Genomic DNA, 25,191 nt, shown 5'->3' with positions numbered 1-25,191 from the left:
TGTTCGATCGATTTTTCGACGCGTGATGCCGTTCGATATGTTTTCGCGACAAGATCCGCGCGTTAATTAGCCTTTTGTGAATGAAACTTTAGGATTATTTTGGTCGAGTGATTCTGTTCGACGTTGCAGAGCTTCCCTTTGTTTGGTGTTCTGAATAGTCTCGAAAACTGAAAATTTATCATATTAAAAATGTAACGGGCATTTCTGGTTTCATTCATTTATTCAAAAAATTATTTTGAATTACCGAATTTCAATACAAATGAAACCAGGAAGTAATTTTTTCTATCTGTAATGTATTTTATTGTCAGCAATTTCAAATACTGAGAATTTAGGTTATCGCAACATGAAAATTGCCTTAATTATTGAAAGTCAGTAGAAAGTTTAAGAAGTTCTAATTTAATGATTTATGTACTTGCAACAAAAGTTCAATATACAGTATTGAATCTTTTCTTGACGTAAAAGAACTTTTCTACTATTTTATTATTTTCAACGAATTGTTCGCTTTGCAGATTCCTCGACCGATCATCGTCGATAGTGTTAATTGTGCTAAATGTGTACGTGTTTACATAAAATCGTTGACCATACGTGGATGGTGTAATCATTGAGTGAAAATCGAAAAATTTTTACTAAAAAAATTCCATCAACTCAACCAGAAATCGAACAAAAAATAAAACGTAATTAACAGACAAATCAAGTTCGACTATAAATTATAATTAATACGGACTATAAATCTGAAACTGTTTAAAAGCGTACAAAAGTTTTGAAAATTCGCCTTGAGCAAGCAGATCACCGAGCATCGCGACCAGGAGGATCTCTAATGTGAAAAAAAAAGTTACCAGTTGAATCTCCGAGGAATCATTTAGGAACGTGTCGTGAAAAGTGTATTAGCTGGTTGAAAGCATGTGAGTAAATGGCAGTGACGGGATCCCGCCATCCTTTCAACGACCTACTATGGGCATCTGCCTGGACACTGGTAAGTACCATCGTTAATTACTTGTTTATTCAGGATTTCGAATTGTTTATACTAAATTCGTGATATGAAACGACCACTTTTCGACATATTGGTGTCTACAAAGAGCTGTTACGAATATTCGAATAATTCGAATACTCGAATATCAGTAGAATTCGAATTATTTGAAGTGTTCGAATTTTTTATTGCACTGAATAGGAATCTAAACATAATATATCTTTTCACACGCTGACGTGAAATTCTTTTCACATTGGGCTTTACAGTTACTTGTTTTTCAAACGTTAAATCTGAATCTTCGACAGAAAATTTCTGTTATTCGAATACTACGTACTATTCGAATACTTGGTACTATTTGAATACTTCGTACCAAATGTTCGAATACTTCTTGCTATTCGAAATATTTCAGCTATTCGAATAAATTATGCGTATCCGATATTATTCGAATAGTTCGAATATCCGAATGTTTACACTTCTAGTATATACCTGATTAAACGATTCAAATAAGTAGCTATAAACAAAGGGAGGTGATGAACATTTAGGTGGGACAGGGACAGAGATTCCAAGAATAATTAAGACAGAGTTTCCATCTAGCTAGCCTTAGCACGCGAATGTTTCGGTTATTTTCACTGACTCACCACGTTGGACGGATTATAGTGATGCGGATTTATACTTGGTAGACAAGGATATGTGTAACAATCTCGTGATACTCTACGTACCCATTTAGGGTGGTTCTTATTTTTCGACCTTCGAGTTTTTTTTCGATCTCATGTCCTAGAATAAAGGATTTATACCTGCCCGTCCATAAAACTTGTCCACAAGAAACTAACATCTGTAAACATGGACTTGATTGGACAATTGAAAAAAACTTCGTTGTTCTTTCTTATTTTATTTATTTATTTTAGTACCCTCAAAGTTGTTTCACTTTTGTTATTTTAGTACCCTCACAAGCACACCCAACAATAGCCCCTATAATTATTATCGTAGTCAACCCTGGATTAAGATTTCTTGTGGCCCAGGGCTATCACATCTTGGAGGGCCCCTTTGGTGCCCCCCTTAGTGGAAAAAGCGGGGGGGGGGCAAACAATTTTTGTAATAAAATTTTGAAGAAGATACATAAATTTGCAAAAATTAAACATTGTTGCAAATAAAATTAAATAACATTTAATCATAACGAACAATACTTTGTTATATTTTAACAACTTTGATCCGATTTATTTCTACATTTAGTACAATTTTTAATTATTTCAGAAGGGAAACTATGAACAAAATTTCATTCAATTATTTCTCGAAGGCTTAGATCAGGGCCCTCCTGGAAAGAGGGGCCCAAGGCTGCAGCCCCCCTCCCCCAATTCAGTGCTGACAGTAGTGTATTACACATTGTCGTATACTCTTACCTCATCTTCCAATTCCAACGTCATTGAAGTTTTTGAGCAAAATACAGAAAATTCGTAAAATTTTGTTCGATCTATTTTGTAATAATTAAAAGAAATTTTATTAAATGTGTGTAAAATTTTGGATTTTACTGCATTTTTAATAGTTCTATATGCTATAAATACATAAAATCCTTAAATTGAATAATCAGTTTATTTCTGAATAACGTGCCAAATATGCTAGAGAACTATATTACTATTAACAGAGAACAGGCTGCAAATACAAATTATAATTTTTATTATTTATTTGACACGATAAGATAAATCCCTAGAATGGAACCTAAAGACATTTTAAGCCATTCGAGCCCGCTGTACTCCTTTTTGTTGCGTACCACTTCAAAATAATCTAGGGAAGCATTAAAATGGTAGTACAAGCTAGAAGAAAGTTGTGCAAAGATTGGTAATGCAAAAATAAGTCGAAATTTAGAATAAGAAATTTTCACACGAGGCTCTCAGTTCTTGAGGAAATCGGTTTTGAAAATTTCTAGGTTATGCGTACAGTTGAGTGGCATACGGCTGTCGTGTCTGTTCGTTGGTTACTGTTTCTACTCTGTTTGGGCCCATTTAAACTAAACAAAATTTTGGGTAAGAAAAAATGCGAATTATAAAAAGTTTCATTTTCATAGAACAGTCAGACTGAGCACTTTGTTGTGATCCCTGAATCAAATCGGATCGCTCGACTTTCGCGATCTCACGCACTCTACAGTGTGTCTCGTTTGTCGACTGATTGTGAGTTCAACGCTCATAAGGGATATTCGTACAGTGATACACGCCGATTTTTCTGTAATCTTGCCAAATTGTTTATGGACCCAACTTAAGAATTTTGCCGTACTTGATTGATAGTACTTTTAGACTTCAAGGGAGAAACCACCCTTTCTACTCAAATCGTGCGTTTTATTTATTCGCTTGTAACTCGTAAACCACAAAAGATATCGAAAAAAAAATTCAGATAAATTTTATATCGTTTTTATTTGCCCATATATATCGGTAGGAACAAATTTTTTTTTCAACAACTTTTTGGAAAATTTCATCCCGCCGATATATGTATAGACAGCTGAATACGATATAAAATTTGTTTGAACTTTTTCTCGATATCTGTTGTAGTTTACAAGTTACAAGCAAAGAAGTAAAAGGCACGTTGTGGATAAAAAGGGTGATTTCTCCCTTAAAGTCTAAAAACAGCACCAACTAAGTACAGTAAAATTCTTAGGGTGAATCCATAAATAATTGAGCAAAGTTACAGAGAAATCGGGATGCATCACTTCGCGAACATCCCTTGTGGGCGTTTGCTACATTATCGTCGCGTCTGGTTCCACAGGAGTACTCGCGTAATCGTTACATGGCTGACCTTGATGTAACGAAACAGTTCAAAATATTTATACCACGTGAAAGCTTGGGCACGGGATCGTCAATTATCATTGTGAACTTGGTACATCGATTCAAGCGTTTCCGTAAATGATTCATCATGTTCCACCCTTACTATTGAAGCGACCAACCCAGACCTCATAAGCTTATACATATGTATAAGTAGACTGTGGATTTTATACAAAACACCATTCTATAAGGTAATCCATACAGACAAAAACGAAAGTAGGAATTTCTTTCTTCCCTTCACACTAAAAATACCAGAGTTAAGTGCACAATAAATTAACTTTTGTAATATTTTAATATACATAGCATATATATCATACAATACAATATAGTACAATATACAGTGTACAATAAATTAAAGGTCAACGTAAGTACCGCGGAAAACACCTTTTTAATTTTAGAACTTCGGTACCACGAAAATTCTGATTTTTTTTTTGTAACTCCACAGATTTGTAGGAGACCTCAATAGAAGCATCGGGTAATTTTTTGTTTCAGCTGATACTCTGTTCTTCAGACTGAAACCATCCCCTGGTACTTAGTACAGTCAAACCTCGATTCATGAACTTCATTCTTTCCTGAAGGTCGTTCGTAAACCGAAACTATTTTCCCCATAGGAATTAATGACAAATGGATTACTGCGTTCTTGGACCCCAAATCATTGCTTATTTAAACATTTACAACAGTATTTTGCGCACAAATTCTTAACACAAAATCAATAGAAACCGTTAAATGCATCACAAAAAAGATAAACACAACACTAAGCAGGTCAAAACTTATTTTAATTATTTTTTATTCAGACGAAAACTTAATTTAGTTTTAGTTGTCCAGTGTGATTTGTTTTTCTCTACGTTTTAAAATGTTGAATATTGTTTTTTTAAATGTCGACGGCTTGCGTATTCGTAACTCGAGACAGTACGTCATCCGAGACGCTTTGTGGTTGAAAGATTTATTCGTAAACCGAATTGTTCATGATCCGAGGTTTGACTGTATTTGTTTTCCTATTTTTCTGTATACTGTAAAAAGTATAGTAGATATAAAAAAATCGTTAGAATGATAATTTAATAGTTTTATGCTCCATAAAAGCGTACAATGAAATGGTTAAAAATTTGTCTTTTTAAATAAATAAATGACTAAACGAACAAATTTTTAACAATTTCATTGCGCATTTTTATAGAGGAGAAGAAGCCATTAAATTTTCATTGTAACAGTTTTTTGATATCTACTATAGTTTTCAAGATATACTGGACAATGGGAAACCACAGATTAATTTTTAAGGGGTGATTTCACCCTGAAGAACCGAATATCAGCACGAACGAAAAATTGCTCGATGCTTCTATTTAGGTCTACTATATACTTGCTGAGTCTTAAAAAAAATGGAAATTTTTGGGGCACCGAAATGCCCCTGTAAGTATCATACATCACAATATATAAACATCAATAAAATTAATGTGAAATAAATATTTCTACAACATACACGAACTTTTACATATCCTTTTCCCTAGTATCTCGAATATGTTACTTAACGCTTGGGTCAGAGTGGACCCTGTTAATTTCTCCAGATTTAAAAGTCTGCAATTTAATTGTAAAACATTTTTCAAATTATTTTAATAGAATTCTATAAATGGTAGAGAGAAGTTAGACGCTAATTATAAGTGGTGGGAACCATTCAAATTACATTAACGTCGAGACACATGTTTAGCAACAAATAAACACGTGTGACCCATATACACCTTGTACTAGACATTACATACACGTATTACTTCGATCAATAACTATTCCAGCCTAGATCCCCAAAAGGAAGGTAGCGCGCCTATTTTTATGTCAAATTCAACTGGTTACTCGAGCGATGAGTCGTCACAATTGCTGTCTGAACTCTTTGAAGCATATTGGTACGAAAAATGTCCCAATTTTTCACTGTTCGAACGTTTTTTTATAGTAGGACGTTATTCGTACCACCTTTAAATCGTAAAATTATTAAAAATAAAGAATAATTGAAATAGAACTATTTCCTCACATTTTAGAAAAATAAAATTTCTGTGCCACAAGGCATTTTTTTGTTGTAAAATCCTGTACTTCAAAGAGTGAAATTATTATTATTGACTGTCCTAATCACAGCACAGTATCTAAACTTAAATTTTCTGATTAAATAATATTTAATTCAGTACAAATCATGCGTTCCACAAATACTTGTTAAGCAATAATTGTAATACTATGAAATATGAAGATATATAAAAAAGTTTAACCATCAGTTCAAAATTATAAACATTGAAATTCATGACATATAAAATATTCAACACAGAAAAAATGCATTTAATTTATTTTGTATTGTAATTGTATTTTATCCTCTGAATTGATACAAATGAATTTTTAAGTGAGAAATCTAACCAGAAAACGTTCAAATTTGATTTTGTTTGTGATAAAAATTTCTGCAATCAGATTAGGTATATTAATTGCCAAAAATTTACCTTTCTTTACGTTACAAAAATCGTGTCCATACATTTCAGAATTTTTTTTTTACTGTTTGCCTAGTATAAAAAGAGAGATGCGCAGCAGTCGAACGCTTACGCTTACCGCCTTTGAGTACCATTACCAGCGTCGCAGATTTTTTTTTTTAAATTTGCATTTTTTTTTTAAATGAAAGTTCTCGGAAACTGAGGGTGATGGCAAAAAACTGTTTACGGATTCATATTCAGGACAGAAGAATTTATAAGAATCAGCAACTGAATGTTCGAAGACAAACAGAAAGTTAAAGATTGTTGACCAGTGTTATTAAAAACGATACGTCACTGGCTCTTTAGACGCAAGAAAAAAACACTAATATAAACGCCGATTAAAACCGTCGTTTCATTGGTAGAAGTTCATTGGTAGTCACGCTCTGGTAGCTTCACCAGTAGTGTGAGGTCTCGTTTAGTCAGACAAGTAGAGTAACCCCTGGTTCGAACGTACGAGTACTCAACCCTTTCGCTCCCACTGTAGCCACATGGTACTACATACCATCAATTACGAAATGAAATAGTAAATAATATAAATCAATTACCAAATAAATAATTTTTCATATCTGTGAGTATATAGGATGTTTCGTTTAAGTGTGACACCCCCATATCATTTTTAATTATGAAAACGCAAAAAATATTTTAAACGTAATTTGAATGGTATTAAGTGGTCAGTATCCTGTAGGCGTTTTTTTTTCTTGAAATTTTCAAGGTTATCGATATTTCTTTTTCAAATAACTACATATTTTTTCCTATTGCGTGGCGCAGTTCGTGAAAACGTGCATTTGGATGTGTACTATGATATGACCTTCAAATGACTTTCAACCCCGAAAATGAAGAGTTCGAAAAAAAAAGAACAACGCCTGTAGAATACTGATCACTTAATGCTATTCAAATTACGTGTAAAATATTTTTTACATTTTCACAATTAGAAAAGATACTCGGGGGGTTGTACTTAACACGTTCGTCGCCACGTCACCCATATTTGGGTGACGGGAATGCTTCCGCGGGGGCCCCGTTACCCAGATATGGGTGACGTTCTTCTTGTCCAATTTGGTTTATCTTTTTTTTCAATTCATCGTTGATATTCACGCTTATCCCGCGAATCACGCTGGGTCACGAACGTGTTAAATGAGACACCGTGTATTATAGTTTCTTCTCTTCTTGTGTAGATCGCATGACAGAAATTTCAACATTTACTTGAAATCTTATCGGTAAAATAACACGTTACAACTGTCTTTTGTTTCTTTCATTTGCTGGATTTTTAGAGTTCAGCGTTGTTAAGGTGCGTATTCACTTGTTGCGTATCCTCGTATCGTATTACCGTTGCGTATCCTCGTATCGTATTACCGTTGCGTGTCAACGTGGACAGGCAAGCATTGCATCGTTGCATATGAAATTGTATCGTATGGTAATATGATACGATAATATGTAACAAATGGATACGCACCTTCATATATGTACTGTAAAAATACATATAAATTTAGTCGCTGCAAAATTTCTATAAGAAATTCGCATTTTCAGCACTTTTCGGAGTTATTAATTTTGTCCAATCAGAATTTTCAACCGAAACATGTATTGGGTAGCGCTGATTTAAATATCGAATTTAAGGATATAGGCTACTATCAAACAATTTATATCAGTACTAGTTCTACTACACATTGTACCGTCGAGCATTTTCTAAAATTTGAAACCATTTTCGAAAAAAATTAAAAAAACCTTATGCAAATATAGCTCCCCATTTTGTGAAAAATTAAAAAATAATTATTGTAATAGTTGGTACTAGTTTTATACCACGTTTTACCGTTGAGCATTTTCTAAGATTTGAAACCGTTTTCGAAAAAAAAATGGAAAAAACCAATTGCAAAGTTAGCCCCTCTTTTTTAAAAAAAAGTCGTTTTTCTCGATTGTACTGCATTGTACTAGTTGTACTGAACATTGTACCGTTCGAAAAAATTAATTAACAACATTGGTTTCCAAAAAAAAATTGTAAAATAAAAAATATTACGAGCAATTTGTTTTTTCCATTTTTTTGTCGAAAACGGTTTAGAATTCTAGAAAATTCTCAACTACGAAATTGTTTTGTTCTCGGCGAGCAACTGTTGAGTAGAATATTATTGAATGTCGCAAGTTGCTGTCGAGAGTATTTCTCGCGTGTGGATCGCTCAATTGTATGTCAACTGTCTGTGTGTTTGTTGTATGACGTGACAATACTTTCGAACGCAACTCGTGCGAGATACTCTGAAGTGGATGGCTGCCTTGATGGGCAGAGTTGGGCAGAATTTTATTTGAATAATACACAGTGAAAATTAGCAGTATCTAATGGTGTCGTCCTGAGCTTTAAACAGTTAATGGGATTAAATAATTGTTCGACAAATGTACATTCATTCATAAAAAAGTATTATTTTATTATAAAAATTGAAATTTCCACGTTTAAACAATTAAATATGACGAAATACTTTTTTTTTTATCTTTTATTCGTTATTCAAAGTTTTTATCTAGATAATTAGTTTGCCCATCTGTGCTTTCATGGACATAGGAATAAAGGGACAGAGCGTAAGTCGAGTGGGGTAGAGCAACTTCAGGGGAACGGGGAAGACGGTGACGTGGTACTCTGGTGCTACATTAGCGATTGGTTGTGATCGTAGTTAGAAAACTATATGTCTGAGCAAAACCCACTCGATACACATATAATTCATTTAATACGTTCTATTTGTAATAGATACATTAAAATAAGGTTTTACTATATTATGCAGCAATCCATTAACAAATCAAGTAGCATGCGACAAGTATTCAATAAGTCAATTTTGTTTAAAGGCCAGTAACAGGTTTAAAATGTATCACCAATATTTAGGTTTAAATTAATATGTTATAATAAAATTTGTAATATTTCATTATAAAACTGTGTCCAATATTTAATATTTCCACGGGGTCTAGTGATATGTTATTACAAAATTTGTTAAATCGCATTCTTAAGTGCAGAAAAGTCAAAGATAATCTAGTTATTTCTATTTCTAAATAGTAATGTTTCATTTACTTACAAATCTCATCAAATAATAATACTGTAAAATTTACTGAATTCATTGCGTAGTTGCAAAAATTAAATACCAAACAAAAACAATATTTTTCGTATCTATAGATTCGAATTTGAACCATTTAATTCTGACATCTCGATGACATGCATTTATATGATACCATTAATATTTCAGTATGTTGATTTATAAATAAAACACTTTGTTTCTCTGTTTTACTGAAAATATTCTATCGTACACTTATAACTGTCAAGAAACTAAAGGTCACAATCTTGAAATTTCGCGCATTTATGCTCCAACCAATCACCAATGTGGCACCAGTGCATCACGTGATCGACCCCCCCCCCCAGTCAAAAATCCTAGTTACGCCAATGGAAACAATCAAACAACCTCAGTGGACTCGTGCTTTATACTGTATTTGGGGGCGTGGAGATGGCGGGGGTGGGGTGGGGGTTAAAACAACACTGTTAGTTAAATGGTATTCTTGTGTCATTGATTATATATCCAGATATAATTCACATATGTCCCCCATGTTCTTAACCGACGCAACAACAACTGTATGATTTGTCCTTCCATAATTCTATACGTATCATTATGCTAAAGATATGGAAACTACCGGTGCAGTGAATTAAAGCTTGGGCAATAAAAGAAGTTCGTAACGGCCATGAAGAATGCCTCTATCGGCGGTGAGTCATGGAACGAATGGAATCAATATTGCAAATAACTTCGTGACATTCGTTGTTAGTGTTGCCTGGCGTGTAGCAATAAACTACGGTTCGGCGAAGCGATGACGCGGATGCTTACTACGGTTTTTAACCGAACTTCATGGCTTATAGCGACCTAGGACTCTGGAATCATCGCGAAATCTCATATTGGGATGTAATCAATTTTTTCGTTACGATTTATTTGGTGTACGATCTATCGCTAGAGTCGCTGTTACTGCATTGAAATTCGTTTTAAGAGGTACGGATACCGACTGACTAGTACTCGCAGGCTAGTACTCGAATGAAATAGCTGAGTACTCAAAGTACTTGAATACTGAACATAAAAGATGTACTCGAATTCTTGTGTATTTAAATACTTAATTGAACACTGTAACTCTTCAAATACTTAAGTACTGACGCGGGAAATGTGCACGATTGATTGAATACTGAAACAGTCAAGTATCTGAATATTTGAACGGTGATATAACTTTGTACTTAAATACTGGAGTAACTGAGAACCCGAGTACTTGAATACTGGAATGACCAAGTACACGAAAACCTGAATACTGGTATACCTGAATATATCCAAATCGTGAATAACTGAGTAGTGTAATGCTTGAGTACGGAAAATCCAGATATTGTAATACTGGGAGATCCAGATACTTGAATAACTGAATTCCAAAATACTTGAATGCGTGGATATGTGACTACTAGAGAATACCTGGGTACTTAAATATGGATATGCTTGAATACTAGAATACTTAAATTATCAAATAACTAAATACCTGAATACTGAATTTAATTACTCGAGTACCTAAATATTTAAATACTGGAATTAAGTACTCAAAATCCTAAATATCAAAATATAAGGAATTAAGTACCGAAATTCGTATATATCCAAATACTGGGATTCAGTACTCAAATCCCTAAATATCTAAATACTGGAATTAAGTACTCAAATTCCTAAATATCTAAATACTGGAATTCTTAAGTGTTCGAATGGCTAGGTATCTGAGTATCATATTTTCCAAATATCCAGAAAAAAATATACAAGTACTGAAATACACGAGTACTTGAATATTTATTAATACGTAAAATATGCAAGTATTGAAATATAAATGGGAATAAAAAGTATCTGTGCATATGACTTGACACTAAAAACAGACGAACGTTTGGAGCAATAAACGCCCACCCTCGTTTATGCGCCCATTTCACTTATTTTGTACAGATATTAAAATGTTCACACCGATACCTCTGTAGTCGAAAGAATACTGCAAGTAATTTACGCAGATAGCTTAATCGATATCGTAGAAGTTACGTTAGTTTATGACATAGTACAAAGTTCCATCGTTATCGTATTAAGCTTTGCAACAGAGGTGCTACTTTAACTGGTTCCAGTCTATTTTTCTCAATTATCTTAACTGTCAGCCCAAATTAATATTTAAATGTATTATTTACTCGATTCGTGTCTGTATTTATTAAGTTATAATTAAGTTTTGCCTGGGATTACTAAAATTTATTAAATAATATTTAATTCAGTACAAATCATTCGTTCCACAAATACTTGTTAAGCAATAATTGTAATACTATGAAATACGAATATATATAAAAAAGTTTAACCATCAGTTCAAAATTATAAACATTGAAATTCATGACATATAAAATATTCAACACAGAAAAAATGCATTTAATTTATTTTGTATTGTAATTGTATTTTATCCTCTGAATTGATACAAATGAATTTTTAAGTGAAAAATATAACCAGAAAACGTTTAAATTTGATGTTGTTTGTGAACTGTAGTTGTGTTGCCAAAAACTAACGTAATTAATAAAATGAAAATAGATTAGAATGGAAATGGTAAATCAATCATTGCGGCAAAATGAGTAATCTAATTCGTTTAAAAATTCATTTTTGTGATCAATATGTTTCAAGATTACTGGGCTTTTACGAAATTAGGTCGCGTGAACTTGTAATCAATTTAAAACGAGGAACATAAACGTCATTTACTACGGTCGCAATATATATTTCATGTTCTGGAAATTGTGCTCTAACACCCATTTTTTATTGTCCCTGATGGTATCTTATTAATAAATTAATGAAAACATACGTATCTTCAGTGTTTCTATTCAAAACATTTACTTGTGTAAACGTATTTACGGTGTATTTATTTCATTATACAGGGTGATTCCCCTAACGTTGCCACATAACTTACTTGTAAACTGTTTGTTATATGAACAAATGCTTCAAACAAAAGTTGCATGATATCAAGGGGGACACACAATATAATAATTATTTTCTTGCTGTTTTGCTTTTTTATCGAAATACAAAGGACACCTTGAGCTTTTGTATCGTAATGTGTAAAATTTAACCCCGTAATCGGAAAGAATATTGAATGTTGAATAAAAAACTATTAGCGTATATGAGTCCAAAGACCAATAATTACAAAGATATTTTTTAAACGATTTTTCATGTAAATAATGCTCAGAATGTTGGTCATTCCAGGCAATGAATCAATACAAGTGCACTATTGTGATTTTTAGTAATCACGATAATTCGAAAGAATTTTTTTGACCGATTTTTATTGACGATGTGTCGAAATTTTTTCTTTCTCCAGATCAACAAAATGGATCGCAAGTGTTCGCGGAGGCTGATGCTCGAAATACAGGAAAATGGCGGGGGGAGGCTGGGTTGCTGGCGACCCCACCGAACGGTTACTTCCCGCAGCAGAACGTCGGCCCGGTTAAATTCGAAGTACCAAAAGTACCTGTTATATTCGTACTCGGTTTGTATCAGTTTTTTAATGTTTTCTTTTCTGTATTATGTGTATATATTAATACACCATTCTACGGATATTTTAAGTCTGAGGCGCCTTTAAGCCGTCTTTAAGGCGTCATGTGCTATCATCTTGGATAGAGTGTACCCAGATAGCACACGACGTCTAATGACGCCTTGAAGACGGCTTAACGGCGCCTTAGGCGTCATTGTAGTCACGAGTAACTTCGAAAGAAATGTTTATAATAATGGTTTGTGTATTTCAGGTGGTCCGGGTAGCGGAAAGGTGACACATTGCGATAATTTACTGCAGGAAAAGAAGGGCATCACGCACATTAATATGATGGACCTTCTTCAACAGTACGCTTTAGGAAACGGTGTGTAGACTAAATGAAAATTGCAATAGTCCTAAATTCCAACGTAACATCATTAAAACTGCCCACTGATAGAATAACCGATAATTGGAACAGTCCCAGATAGTACATGACGTCTTAGACCTAGAATAGCCGTAAAATAGGCGTCTTTAAGGCGTCATGTGCTATCTGGGGTCATAGGATAATTCTTATTTATTTAACCTAAATTTGTGATTATATCCTGGATTTTATGCGTTTCCAATAGGCGAGAATCCGGAAAACTTGTCACGATGAAATAAAAATATAATTAAGATAAGTTAATAATAGTTAAGATAAAAAGATAATTCATTCAATTTTTGTTTTATTTGTCACATAAGGGAATCTGTAATGAACGAAGCAGATTCTTGTTCGATGACATAAACGTCCCAGATAGCACACAGACGGCTTAATGACGGCTTAAAGGCGCCTCAGACCTAAAATAGCCGTAAAATGGGCGTCTTCAAGGCGTCACGTGCTATCTGAGGTTAATTCAACCTTACGATTAGTTAAATATCATAATCAATTGAATAAGTCTAGAAAAATGTAAATTTTCCAGTACCCAGATAACACATGATACCTTGAGGACGCCCATTTTACGGCTATTTTAAGTCTAAGGCGTCTTTAAGCCGACTTCAAGGCGTCATTGGGCGTCATGTGCTATCTGGGTATATGTTACATATTGGTGTTACATGTTTATTAATCACAAGTATGCGTTGTTGTATGTTTATTAATCGCAGATATGCAAGATTTCGGGCAGCTTAGTAGTAAAACGGTCGCGGAGGTCCTGATGCTAGAGATAAAGATGTCGCCTGGGTCCAAAGTCTTTCTCGTCAGTGGATATCCGCGTAACATGCGCGACGTAGTCGAATACGCCGAAAAGGTGAGTCTTCTGATCTTCTAAAGCTGCGTCTCCACTATGTAGCAAAATAGTGTTATACAACAAATTGTTTTATCACTATTTTTTTTTTTGGTTTGTTATTAGCGAATTACGTATTTTTCATACGATTTTCGAGTACACAAAATGAATATTTCAATCGACATTCAATAAAATTTTTTCTTTCATGTCGAACTTCACATACAGCCTATAACAAAAAAAAATAAATATCCGTCCAATTCCTATTTATGTAAAATAATTTGGAAACGCGGTTTTAGGGCCTCAAAATGGCATAACGGTGCACGTTTGCCACAGAAAATGCATTTTCTTAATTATGAAAATTCTTACAGAAAATTTAAAAAAATTGATTCTGGGACCATGGTTAACTGTCAGCTGTAAATTAATAATTCACTGTATATATATGTATATATATATATTTTTTTTTTCAGATAAAAATTGTAAACGGTGTGATCCTGGTCTCGTGGAGGCAGGAAATTCTCGAGAGGCAAATCGACTTCGGGGCGCAACTAGGGCAGGTGGTGATCGAACTGGCCAGAATGGAACTTTATAATTTTTATAGGAACGTTATGCCAGTCGCGGAGTACTTCGATCAAAGTGGAATGTTAGTCGAGGTAAACGGAGTTTGTAAAACCTGAAATATCGGTTTTAAAGCTGGTCTTCTTATACAATTTTTACGATTTCACAAGATTCTGCAGAGAGTAGAATAATCAACGAAATATTTTACATAAATCACTCAAATATCGATCATAGATCGTGATCGATCTTTATAGACTAGTTGCCAGAAATTAATTACGTCATTGAAAATTTTAATACATTCCTTAGTCTTTATTACTAAAATGTCATTAATTTTCAATCGAAGATAATAATTACTAATTAAGTATTCGAATAGATCCCTCAACTCTCGCGTTCCTATGCCCAGGTCACCGGTGATCCATCGATAAGCTACAGTTATCGAACTTTTTATACTACTGTGATCAAAAAGTAAGGTGAATTTGTTTATAAAATGTAAATTCTTTATTTATTCTTCCAAATCAATTTCATCCCCTTCAAAGTAATCCCCGTCCGATAAAACGCACTTTTCCCAACGCTTTTTCCAGTCCTCGAAACAGTCGGAATAGTCTTTTTCCGGTATAGCCTTCAAGACCTTCTTCGATTCGGTTTTTATCTCCTCAATCGTGTCAAAACGGCGTCCCCGCATTGGCCTTTTGAGTTTGCTGAATAGCCAGAAGTCGCACGGAGCCAAATCAGGCGAATACGGTGGTTGCGGAACGATATGAGTCGAGTTTTTGGCAAAAAAGTCGCGCAGAACCAATGCAGTATGACATGGTGCATTATCGTGATGAAGGAACCAAGAGTTGTTCGCCCATAATTCACACCTGTAACTCGGAGATAATTAAACCTTTTGACAAAGAGACGCTTGGCAAATGTCATAGACAGTCCTACCAACGTAGGAAAAAAAATTTACCTGCCTTCCTAATGCCCGGGAGTTTTAAATGACAATTTCACCTTACTTTTTGATCACAGTAGTACATCGATAAAGCGAATATTTCGAGATTTTCATATGGGTCATGATTGACCCAGCCGCCGTTTTCGACGGTTTGTACTCTAAGGGTTAATTTTTATGACTAAAAAATTATTATTTTTTAATGAAGGGTAATATAATTACTAATTGACAGTTCCTAGTAGATCCCTTGACCTTTATTGGTGAGAAAATCGCGTGAAATCGAAGGATTTATCAATAACTTAAATGAATCGAAATCGAAATAAAGGGTTCGAAATATCTCTCTTCGGGAATTTATTCTGAAGAACGATGATACTTTTTCGGAGTGAGTTCCTCGTGAAAAATAAAATAAAATTCAAGAAATATAGAGGAAATTTTTTCCGAATCTTCCACCGAAACCAATATGACGGGTCAAAAGCATACTTATTCCATACATAATAGGTTATGTAATGAGAATTGCTCATACAAATAACAAAATAAATTATTGTTAATTGCTAGGTGAACGGGGAAAGAAATCCAAATGAGGTTTACGTCGATTTTCGCGAGGCGGTTTTCAAGATACTTGGCCTACCGGCGACTGTCGAGCCGAAGAAAAAAAGTGCTCTTCAATCCTTAGAAGCAGAGGTATTATGCTTAGAATACTTCATCATTGATTCTTACTGCATTATCATCTGTTTTCCACAGTACAAAGTAGTACAAGTATTTTTCAATTTCTCCAACGAAAATGAATTTTACTATGTCACATAGTTAATTAATTAATTAAGATTAAGTGTACCAATAATCCATTTTTTTTTAAATATACATAGGCTACTGGTGTTCGACAAATTTACACATTTATACACTAATTTATATAATTTATAACTCAACGATGATATATTATTTATCTGAGGTGTAATTGTAAATGCTTATTGTTAGTATATTTATACATTTAATTTGTAAACTTTGATAAATAAGAAAGGAGTGACTGTATTAATAATGGGCGATACAGTATCGATTTTTCGATTCTTTTCAATTCCAATATTCATACTTAACTCCTAAATATCGAAATTTCGATACAATCGCTGCATTTGCGATAACATAACAATCGTAAGGAAAATTGACCGATCGCGAGCTTCACATAAAGTTTGCAATAGTTCGATTTCTTTTCCACAATGTTACCTGAGAATCTGCCTTAGTAAATATCTGCTTAAATAAATTATTTATTTTCATTTCCGTATTTTATTACTTCTAATTTAATTACAAGTATTGATACGGATATCATCGATATTTTATTCCCGATATACATCCCAGATAGCATATGACGCCATTTGAAGACGTCCATTTCACGGCTATTTTACGTCTAAGCCGTCTTTAAGCCGTCTTCAAGACGTCATTAAGTGTCATGTGCTATCTAGGATGTGTATCCATACCAAATATCGATACAATTCAAATGTATCGCCATCACTGGTCTGTGTTACATTTCATTGAAGCATTTAATTCATTGTATTATTCTTATACTGTCTACTAATAGAAAAGCAATATACATAGCTGAAACTAAAAATTACTTGGTCACAGTATATTGTTCTGTCAGCACAGATTTTTTTTTTACTGTCTTCAAATGCAATACTCAATTTAGTAGATCATAGCCCAGATAGCACATGACGCCCAATGACGCCTTGAAGATGGCTTAAAAACGCCTTAGACCTGAAATAGCCGTAAAATGGGCGTCTTCAAGGCGTCATGTGCTATCTCGAAATGAATCGCTTATTGACACATCCAATATGAGCAATAATTATTTCAACATGTCGGATATAATTGCAGGTAGAGGTAGAAAGGCGAAAAGAAATCAAGTCGAAGACGCCGCTCCTGCCAAAAAAGGAGGAACCAGCGGAAATGGCGCAACCGCCGGTCGTGACGCAACCGCCGGTCGTGACGCAACCGCCGGTCGTGACGCAACCATCGGTCGTGATCAACAACGAGGAGCCCTTGAAAACCGCGAATAAACCTAGAAAGGGATTGCCTTCGTTTATATGGGTGATAGGTAATTTTTAAACATTTCAAAAATTAATTTAATTTTCACTTTATATAAAACAAAAAAATGGAAAGAATTGTATGAAATTAAATTTAAACTCAAATTGTTTATAAACGTCGGAATTCTTTTTGTTTCATCAGGATCTACATATACAAGTAGAACTTCACTATCTATTCAGAAAATGTTGCTGTACTCTTATGGGCATAGCTAGATTACAAGTTTGGGGGGAGGGGGCAAAATTAATTTTAAGCTAAATTTCATAATATTAGTTTAAATGCATTTTAGACTTAGTTTTACATACAAAATATTAGTTAATATAATATTTTTCTCCTCTCGGGAGGGGTGGGGGGTCCAATATTTTCCTTTAAAGTAGGGTAAATGCCAGTTTTTTCTCTGGGGGAAGGGGGGCAAGTGCCCCTCCCTTCCCAGGTAGCACATGACGCCTAGTGACGCCTTGAAGACGGCTTAAAGGCGCCATAGACTTAAAACAGCCGTAAAATGGACGTCTTTAAGACGTCATGTGCTATCTCTTATCCGAGTCTAATTAATGTAGTACACCGGCCAGGGTCGAATGATACGAATTTACAGCGCTTTAATGACATAGCACATGACGCCTTGACGACGCCTATTTTACGGCTTTTTTAAGTCTAAGGCACCTTGAAGCCGTCTTCAAGGAGTCATGTGCTATCTGGGAAATGATTTTGTAATTTAAAATAGGAAGATGAAACGGTTATCCTTTGTTCAGGTGGCCCAGGGAGCAACAAAGAGAAGTTGTGCGCCCAAGCTGTTCGGAATATGCCCGGCTGGGTGCTGGTCAGTGTCGGTGTTCTGCTCAGAACAATGGCATCGACGAACACCATCGTCAAGGACGCAATCGTTTCCGGCGAGCTGGTCCCGCAGGACATAGTGATGCAAGTTCTCGAACAGCAGGTCCTTTTGAACCGTGACACGGATGGCGTGATTATAGACGGCTATCCCAGGGACCTGAATCAGCTTCACGAGTTTCAGAGCAAGGTAGAGCACGAGAAACAAAGTAATGATTTGTCTACCACAATTCAATGAAAATGGATTAACACTTAGATATAAGAAGCCTATTAATTTACCATAGATCGGGCTTAAAGAAGAAATTGTTACCTTATTCTGTCAGAGTTCTTGCAATTTTTCATTAACCCTTATCTGTCCCTTGTGTCAATTTGACACAGTTCTCTCCTAAGAAATTACGTTATTCTTTCATCTGTAGATAAATTTAACGGGCGCTTCGTGACTTTTACTTTAAAGAATTTACAAATTTAACTATTTATAACTTCGTTATATTAATTTTAACCACTCGGTCAATTTGACACCTAGGGACAAATTAAGTTGGCAAAATGAGGGACGGATAAGGGTTAATGTAATTTGCTACTGTGATTGAACTGGTTGATAATAGTTCCTTGACTATTGCTGGCTCGAAACTTGCATACAACTGGTTATCAGGGCTATTAAGTAGCCGGTAGATAATGAGTATGAAAACAATGTATGACTATGACTCATTAAGAATGGTTAGGAAACTAGGCAAAACGGAAGTGCACTATAGCCGGGCAATATGAACACAGTCAGGGAATTGTTTGTACAGCGAATATTGTGCTGCCATATACGAAATGGATGAACAATATACAGCCAACTCGGAAAGTTAGCCGGTCAAGAAACGGCATATTCATGAGATGAAACGTAACCTAGCCAAGCGTTGAGTCTAAGTAGAGTTAGGTCAGTTAAGAGTTCACTACAGTAAACAGAGACTAACAACGGGGATTGCAATATTAGAATAAACTCGTTCCAAGTTGTGAAAAAGGTGCACGAACTATGCGTACAATGCACAATACAGTAGACAGGATATAACAAACTTGTTAGTGGTTTGTTCTTTTCACAATAGTTCAAGAAGTGTAGACCTCGAAACGTCTTCACTCTAATGTCGTTCTAGTTAGTCCCATTGCGAAGTATACTTTTCTCTGTTTATTGCGCTAACCCTAACAAATGTAGTTTGCTACCCAACATTACCCAAGCTCAACTTGTAATCTAGTTAGATCTCACCTCATGTGTGGTGTCACTTGTCGAGAGGTCAAATAAAGTCACGTGTTTAAGTATACAGGGATTATATGTCTGAGTCTTTAATCAGTATCTGTCAAGTCTTGTCATGTGTTGCAATTGACCCAGTTACCGGCTTTGATAGTTCGTGGGTTAAGACACCTGAGTGAGAAATGCATTAAAGTATATACTGCAAAATTTATCTTGACCTTGAGCTTCAAGGTCACATGGGTAGTGTTTAGATTGAAAATTTTATGTCGAACCCTGTATTAGATACAATTAATTTCGATTTCAGTTCGGGCAAAAACCACCTCTGGTGCTACTCGATTGCTCGAAGTTACAGCTTGGCAGAGGGAGACTAGACGACAACGTCTCAGCGTTTAGGAAAAGATTAGATCTCTTCCGTGAAATGTCGTTGCCTATGCTGAAGACATTGGACAGTGAAAATCGTTTGACGATTGTAAGTTCAGTAGGAAATCGTTGTTTTTTTATTTAAATAAATTGTAAAGAACCCTCGAAATTATACTCGAGTTTCGTTGGATTGTGAAAAGTAGTTTTAATGTATTCTAAGTATCTAAAGTTGGTTTATTTGAAATTAATTTATTCATTGCAGAAATCTGTAACTAGTTATTGTCTATATGTATTTTGTATTGAAAAGGGGGTTAATAGAGGAAGTACTGATGGTTCAATAGTTTGTATAAAGTGTTCAAAACATTCTCCTTATAGCTCTAACTGTGGTTATAGATGTTATAAATATTCTAAACCATTCTAATGTTATAGTTCAATATAGGTTCAAGGTCGTAGAATTACACCTCGTTAAAGTCGTCGTTGTGTTAGCTGAAATTTAATGGACAGTACACGTACCAACTCGTGAAACTATGAAATGAAATTTGCAAAGGCATTATAGCTCATTAAATTCTTGTTTGTAAATTGGTGAAACAAGCTTTATGGTGACCCTGGTTTCTCAGAAATAGGTTATAAAAATCGGAATTCGTATATTTACAGACCACTTTTAACATTAATAAAATATCTAGTATTTAATTTTGTAATAATTTCGCTACTCTTCTGATATTCAATTTCAGTCCTATGAAGTTTGAGAAAATACATAATTTCTTGTTTCGGTTAAAAATGTTATCGCTTGAATTAACTCAAAAACTGGAGAAATAAACGTAACTCTTTCATTTTAATTTTGTAAAAATCACAGAATCATAATTTTTTAATTTTAATTTCATAAGAATTACAGAAACGTTATTTTCCAATTTTAACATTACAAAATTACAGAACATTGTTTTATAATGCAGATCGATGGCGACACGGACGTGCCGAGCGTGCAGCAAGAATTCTCGGCCGCGCTTTATCAGCTGATGACCAAAGTGCGACGCAAAGAGGAGGGACATCTACGCGGTCCTCCGTCGCCATTGGTGAAAGAAAACGGGACCGATACGAATTCAAACCCGATAGTCTCCAATAACAATCAAACGATCATTCCTAACGGCATTCCCAAAGAAATAATCGGTGAGAAACCGGACATCGAAAATGTCATAAACGCTACGAAAAATATGAACGGTCTCTCCCTCGGGGGTAAGTAGTTTTTAATTAAAGAAAACATTAGGCACGTGCATGTGAAACGTTGTTTTTGTTCATTGGTATACAGACTTCTTAATCAGAGGCTGTTAACCGGCTCTAATGGAACCAAAATCTGAAACCAGATATAGAAATAGCTGGATAACCTAAAAACACGAGTGAAACAGTGTTAATAAGCTGTAAATAAAAATTCTATTCGGCTGAAACTAAATTTAAAGAACGAATCTATATGACAGCGTAATAAGAAAATCAAAAATGACGAAATTACAGTAGAGCTTTCGATTTCAAGTTATTGTACAAATTAAAAGTTAAGAACGCCCGAAACTAGGCAGCCTGTATACAATTGGGAAATGTAGGCACGTCAGTCTGGGCGCGTACACCAACGCTTCTAGAAAAAAAATTATCCTTATCTCATACATTGCACAAAATGTGATATTTGAGACGTTTCCAGCTTTTAATTCGTTATAATTTGGAGACAAAACATCTGCCGAAATTTGACCACTATTAACTTTCATCAGGATGGAATGGAGAAGAGTCACAGAGGCACTCTCGGTACAGACTATCTGAAATTAATAATTCTAAAATATCTTATTTCTTTTTATTCAATTTATTTATTCAGTAAAATAGTAACATTAAGTTGTTAATTATTTGTTATGTATATTATTAATTGTATTTCATTATTTATCATGTATATTATTAATTGTATTTCATTATTTGTTATATATATTATTAATTTTGTATATTATATCGATCATCATGAAATCATAAAGGAGCCTCAGAGGGTCTTCTATTCGGTTGAAGGTTAATTGTTGTCTTATCTTGCCATGTATAATCATTCCTGAAATGTAACTGTATCCTGACGAGCAAACTCGGCTACCACTAGGGGAAAAAATGATGTAAGGGAAAGTCTTCCTATCAATTGGTCTCGGAGTTACTAAAATTTATGCCAAATTCATATTCGGTTTAACATTTATGTCAGTATTTGGAATAAATTTATCAAGCGGTAGGAGGCCCTTACCCCTATGTTACTTTTTCCTGTAATGGAAGCCGAGTTTGCTCGTGGTTGTACATTTTACTGGACTAGAATTTAAAGAAATCAATCTTTTTGTCACAAAAATTGTAGATAGGATAAATTAATAAAATTAGTAACAACAAACTAAAGATTGTTTGTGCTGTTCAGGCGCAGTACGAATCGCCAACGGATTGCAGAACATCAAACAGGCTCAGAAAAATGGTGTTGCCCGCGTGCAAAACGGCATCGCGAACGGCGCCGCGCACATGTTGCAGAACGGTGTCGCGCATTTGGCCAACGGGATTGTGCCAGGCAACAACAAAGTTGCGCCGGCCGTTCAGAATTATCTACCGAACGACACCAAAGACGCTGTGAAGAAAATGTACAACGAGGTCGAGGGTTACCAGCAAAATTTGCATATGTAACCCTTGCCCAAAACTATAGGCAAGTTTAAGAGACTTAAGGCTACATGTACGTTAATTAACCTATTCGATTGGCGCTTGTTTCGGGCCCGCTGTAAACAAGGTGCGCCATCTGCAATATGAACTACTTTGGTACACTAAAAACCAAATAAGACCATAACTGTTTCGCGCAGCTGGAATTTGTCATACACCGGGTGACATAATGAAGTATTTCTCAAGACATGAATACTTATAAATTGGCAAGTTTGTACACCGACGAGGAAATTTGGCCTCCACTAGGGGAAAAACTGGCGTAGAAGGAAAGTCTCCTACCACTTACTAAATGTATGACAAGTTCGGAAATAAATACTAAACCGAATATGAATTTGGCATAAATTTCAGTAACTCCCAAAACTAAATGGTAGGAGGCCCTTCGCCAACTGCACTTTTTCCCCTAACGGAAGTCGAGTTTGCTCGTCGATGTACTTCACAGCCATTCGATGTTTGATGCTACACGAGGCATAATGATGCTCAATTGTTTAAGACGTTGGTAACTACAGCGCGCTCTGCCCGTCGAATCGGTTAATTGAGTAGCTACATAGGTTAGGCAGAACATTAATTTTGTAAAATAATATGAAAGATATTCTTCTAACTACTATTTATTTAAAAAAAAAGGCAAATGTCGCGCGATGTTTGTTCTGAAACATATAACTTAGTGTATATGTAGCTTAACACGGTAGACAAGACACAGAATAGACCTAACATTCGCTAGGATGTTTAACACAAAGTTTCCTTTGAAATACAATGTTTTATATATTTCTTATTATTAAGTGATGTTCTTTTGTAAATGAGTATCTGAAACTGTGTATTTGCATAAACCACTGTACTCTAATTACGATTATATCGAACAATTGATGAAAGCAAAAAGTGAATTGCTAATGTTTCCATAAGACCATAGGTCTGTCCTCTACCTCATCTGTGTGCAAACAGAAGGATCAGAACTTATTTTTAATATTGTCATATCTTTTTATAACGTTAATCACTTTAATAGTTGCAAATACGAAAAAATCGTTAAGGTTCCTTAATATGTAATACTTATACGTCCTTACTGTGCCTTAAGCATATACGACTTAAATAGGATTAATGGAAAATTCAAGGAAAGCCAAACACGAAGATAGTTTTGCAAATGTAGAATAAGTATCGAGTGACGTTGGGCGTTATTTAAAATTATTACTATTTCAGTAGTTACTTCTAATTCGATATTTTTAATTAAAAAGAAATGAAATTAATACTTTAAAAAGGGAAAGTTAAGTTTCACAGGAATTTAAGTAATTTATTTAATATGGTATGATGATTTATTATTTAATATTTATGAAGGCTATTAAATAACGTTTCTCTTGTATATAGAAAAGGGAATTTGTTGAGAATTTCAGAACAAAGCAACAATTATTCGCAGCTTTACTTAAATAAATTCAGTTTAATATTGATATTTTTATGTAAAAATTATATTTAGTAATTTATTTAACTCAGGCTGCTTTTGAAAATTAAAAGTATTATTATTCCGCAATTAATTTAAATTTAGTAATTTAGATTTTATTTGTTGATTTAGTTTGTGTTACAATTGGTAAAACTTGCATTTTGCAGTGATGTATGTTGCTATACCAGTATCAATGCAATGCAAAGAGTTAATTGTTTACTGTTTATTATTTAAACAAAAGATTTGCCGAACTTTAATATGAAGTTGAAAATTAAGTAGTAAAATTATAGTCCTTCAATAAGTAATATCATAATTGTTTTAAAACGCTTAAAAATTCAAGGTCATAGAGCTTTCATCGAAGAACTAAGAGAATTAATACCAAAATGGCGGAAAATAGTGAGGCAAGATAGTAGTTATAATTAGATTTACATATCAGAATTCTTATTCGTTAATTAAGAAATTACAAAATGAACACAGTATTTTTTATCGAATGTACCAATATTACAGCATTATCTTAAGTGCTGAAAAATCGACATTTTGACTATTGTGACTATAAGTACAAGAGCATTTTTAAGTGAACATTTTCAAAGGACACATTTAACGCTCGGTCATTTTTACATAAAATATTATGAATTCAAAGTATGTATTCCAATAGATTTCGTTCATACTTTATAATTTATAAGATTTAATAAAAGAAATAAAACACCATGTATTGTTGCTCTGGAGTTAATAATTTAGAAATGGAAATTTTCTTTTAACTATTAAACTACAAACTAAAAAGTTGTAGAATACGATCCACACGATGTGTGTCTTTCATTCAAAACTATAATTTAAACAAAATCCATAAAAAAACTGTAACGTTTAATATTAAAATGTTTAGACAGCGTGTCATATGAGGAAATGTGTTCTGTTTATTAAACACATCCGTTCTACACGCGACATGCGGTTTACCGCCAATAAATCAACTAACGCATTCAATTTAAACTTAGCGCATACCAGTGAAACTGAAGACCAGCTAAAAGGTTTTAAAAAAGAAAAAGTTTAACCATGTAAACCTCAAATAAGCAATACGTACATTAAAATTA

General features: G+C 34.3%; 1 protein-coding gene across 1 annotated transcript; it reads left to right on the top strand.

The window, feature by feature from the left end:
* Window positions 1–899: 899 nt before the first annotated feature.
* On the top strand, window positions 900–22,653 carry LOC107185600 (adenylate kinase isoenzyme 5). Its single transcript, XM_015573320.1, has 11 exons — window positions 900–973; window positions 12,615–12,782; window positions 13,039–13,149; window positions 13,902–14,044; window positions 14,488–14,670; window positions 16,059–16,184; window positions 17,361–17,580; window positions 18,317–18,585; window positions 19,928–20,092; window positions 20,934–21,213; window positions 22,397–22,653. The coding sequence occupies exons 1-11, from the start codon at window positions 952–954 to the stop codon at window positions 22,651–22,653; spliced, it is 1,944 nt and encodes a 647-aa protein (XP_015428806.1). The 5' UTR covers window positions 900–951.
* The last annotated feature ends 2,538 nt before the right edge of the window (window positions 22,654–25,191 follow it).

This window comes from Dufourea novaeangliae, unplaced genomic scaffold (assembly GCF_001272555.1).
Source record: "Dufourea novaeangliae isolate 0120121106 unplaced genomic scaffold, ASM127255v1 scaffold48, whole genome shotgun sequence".
Classification (NCBI taxonomy): Eukaryota; Metazoa; Arthropoda; class Insecta; order Hymenoptera; family Halictidae; genus Dufourea; species Dufourea novaeangliae.
This window is presented reverse-complemented; position numbering and strand designations above follow the sequence as displayed.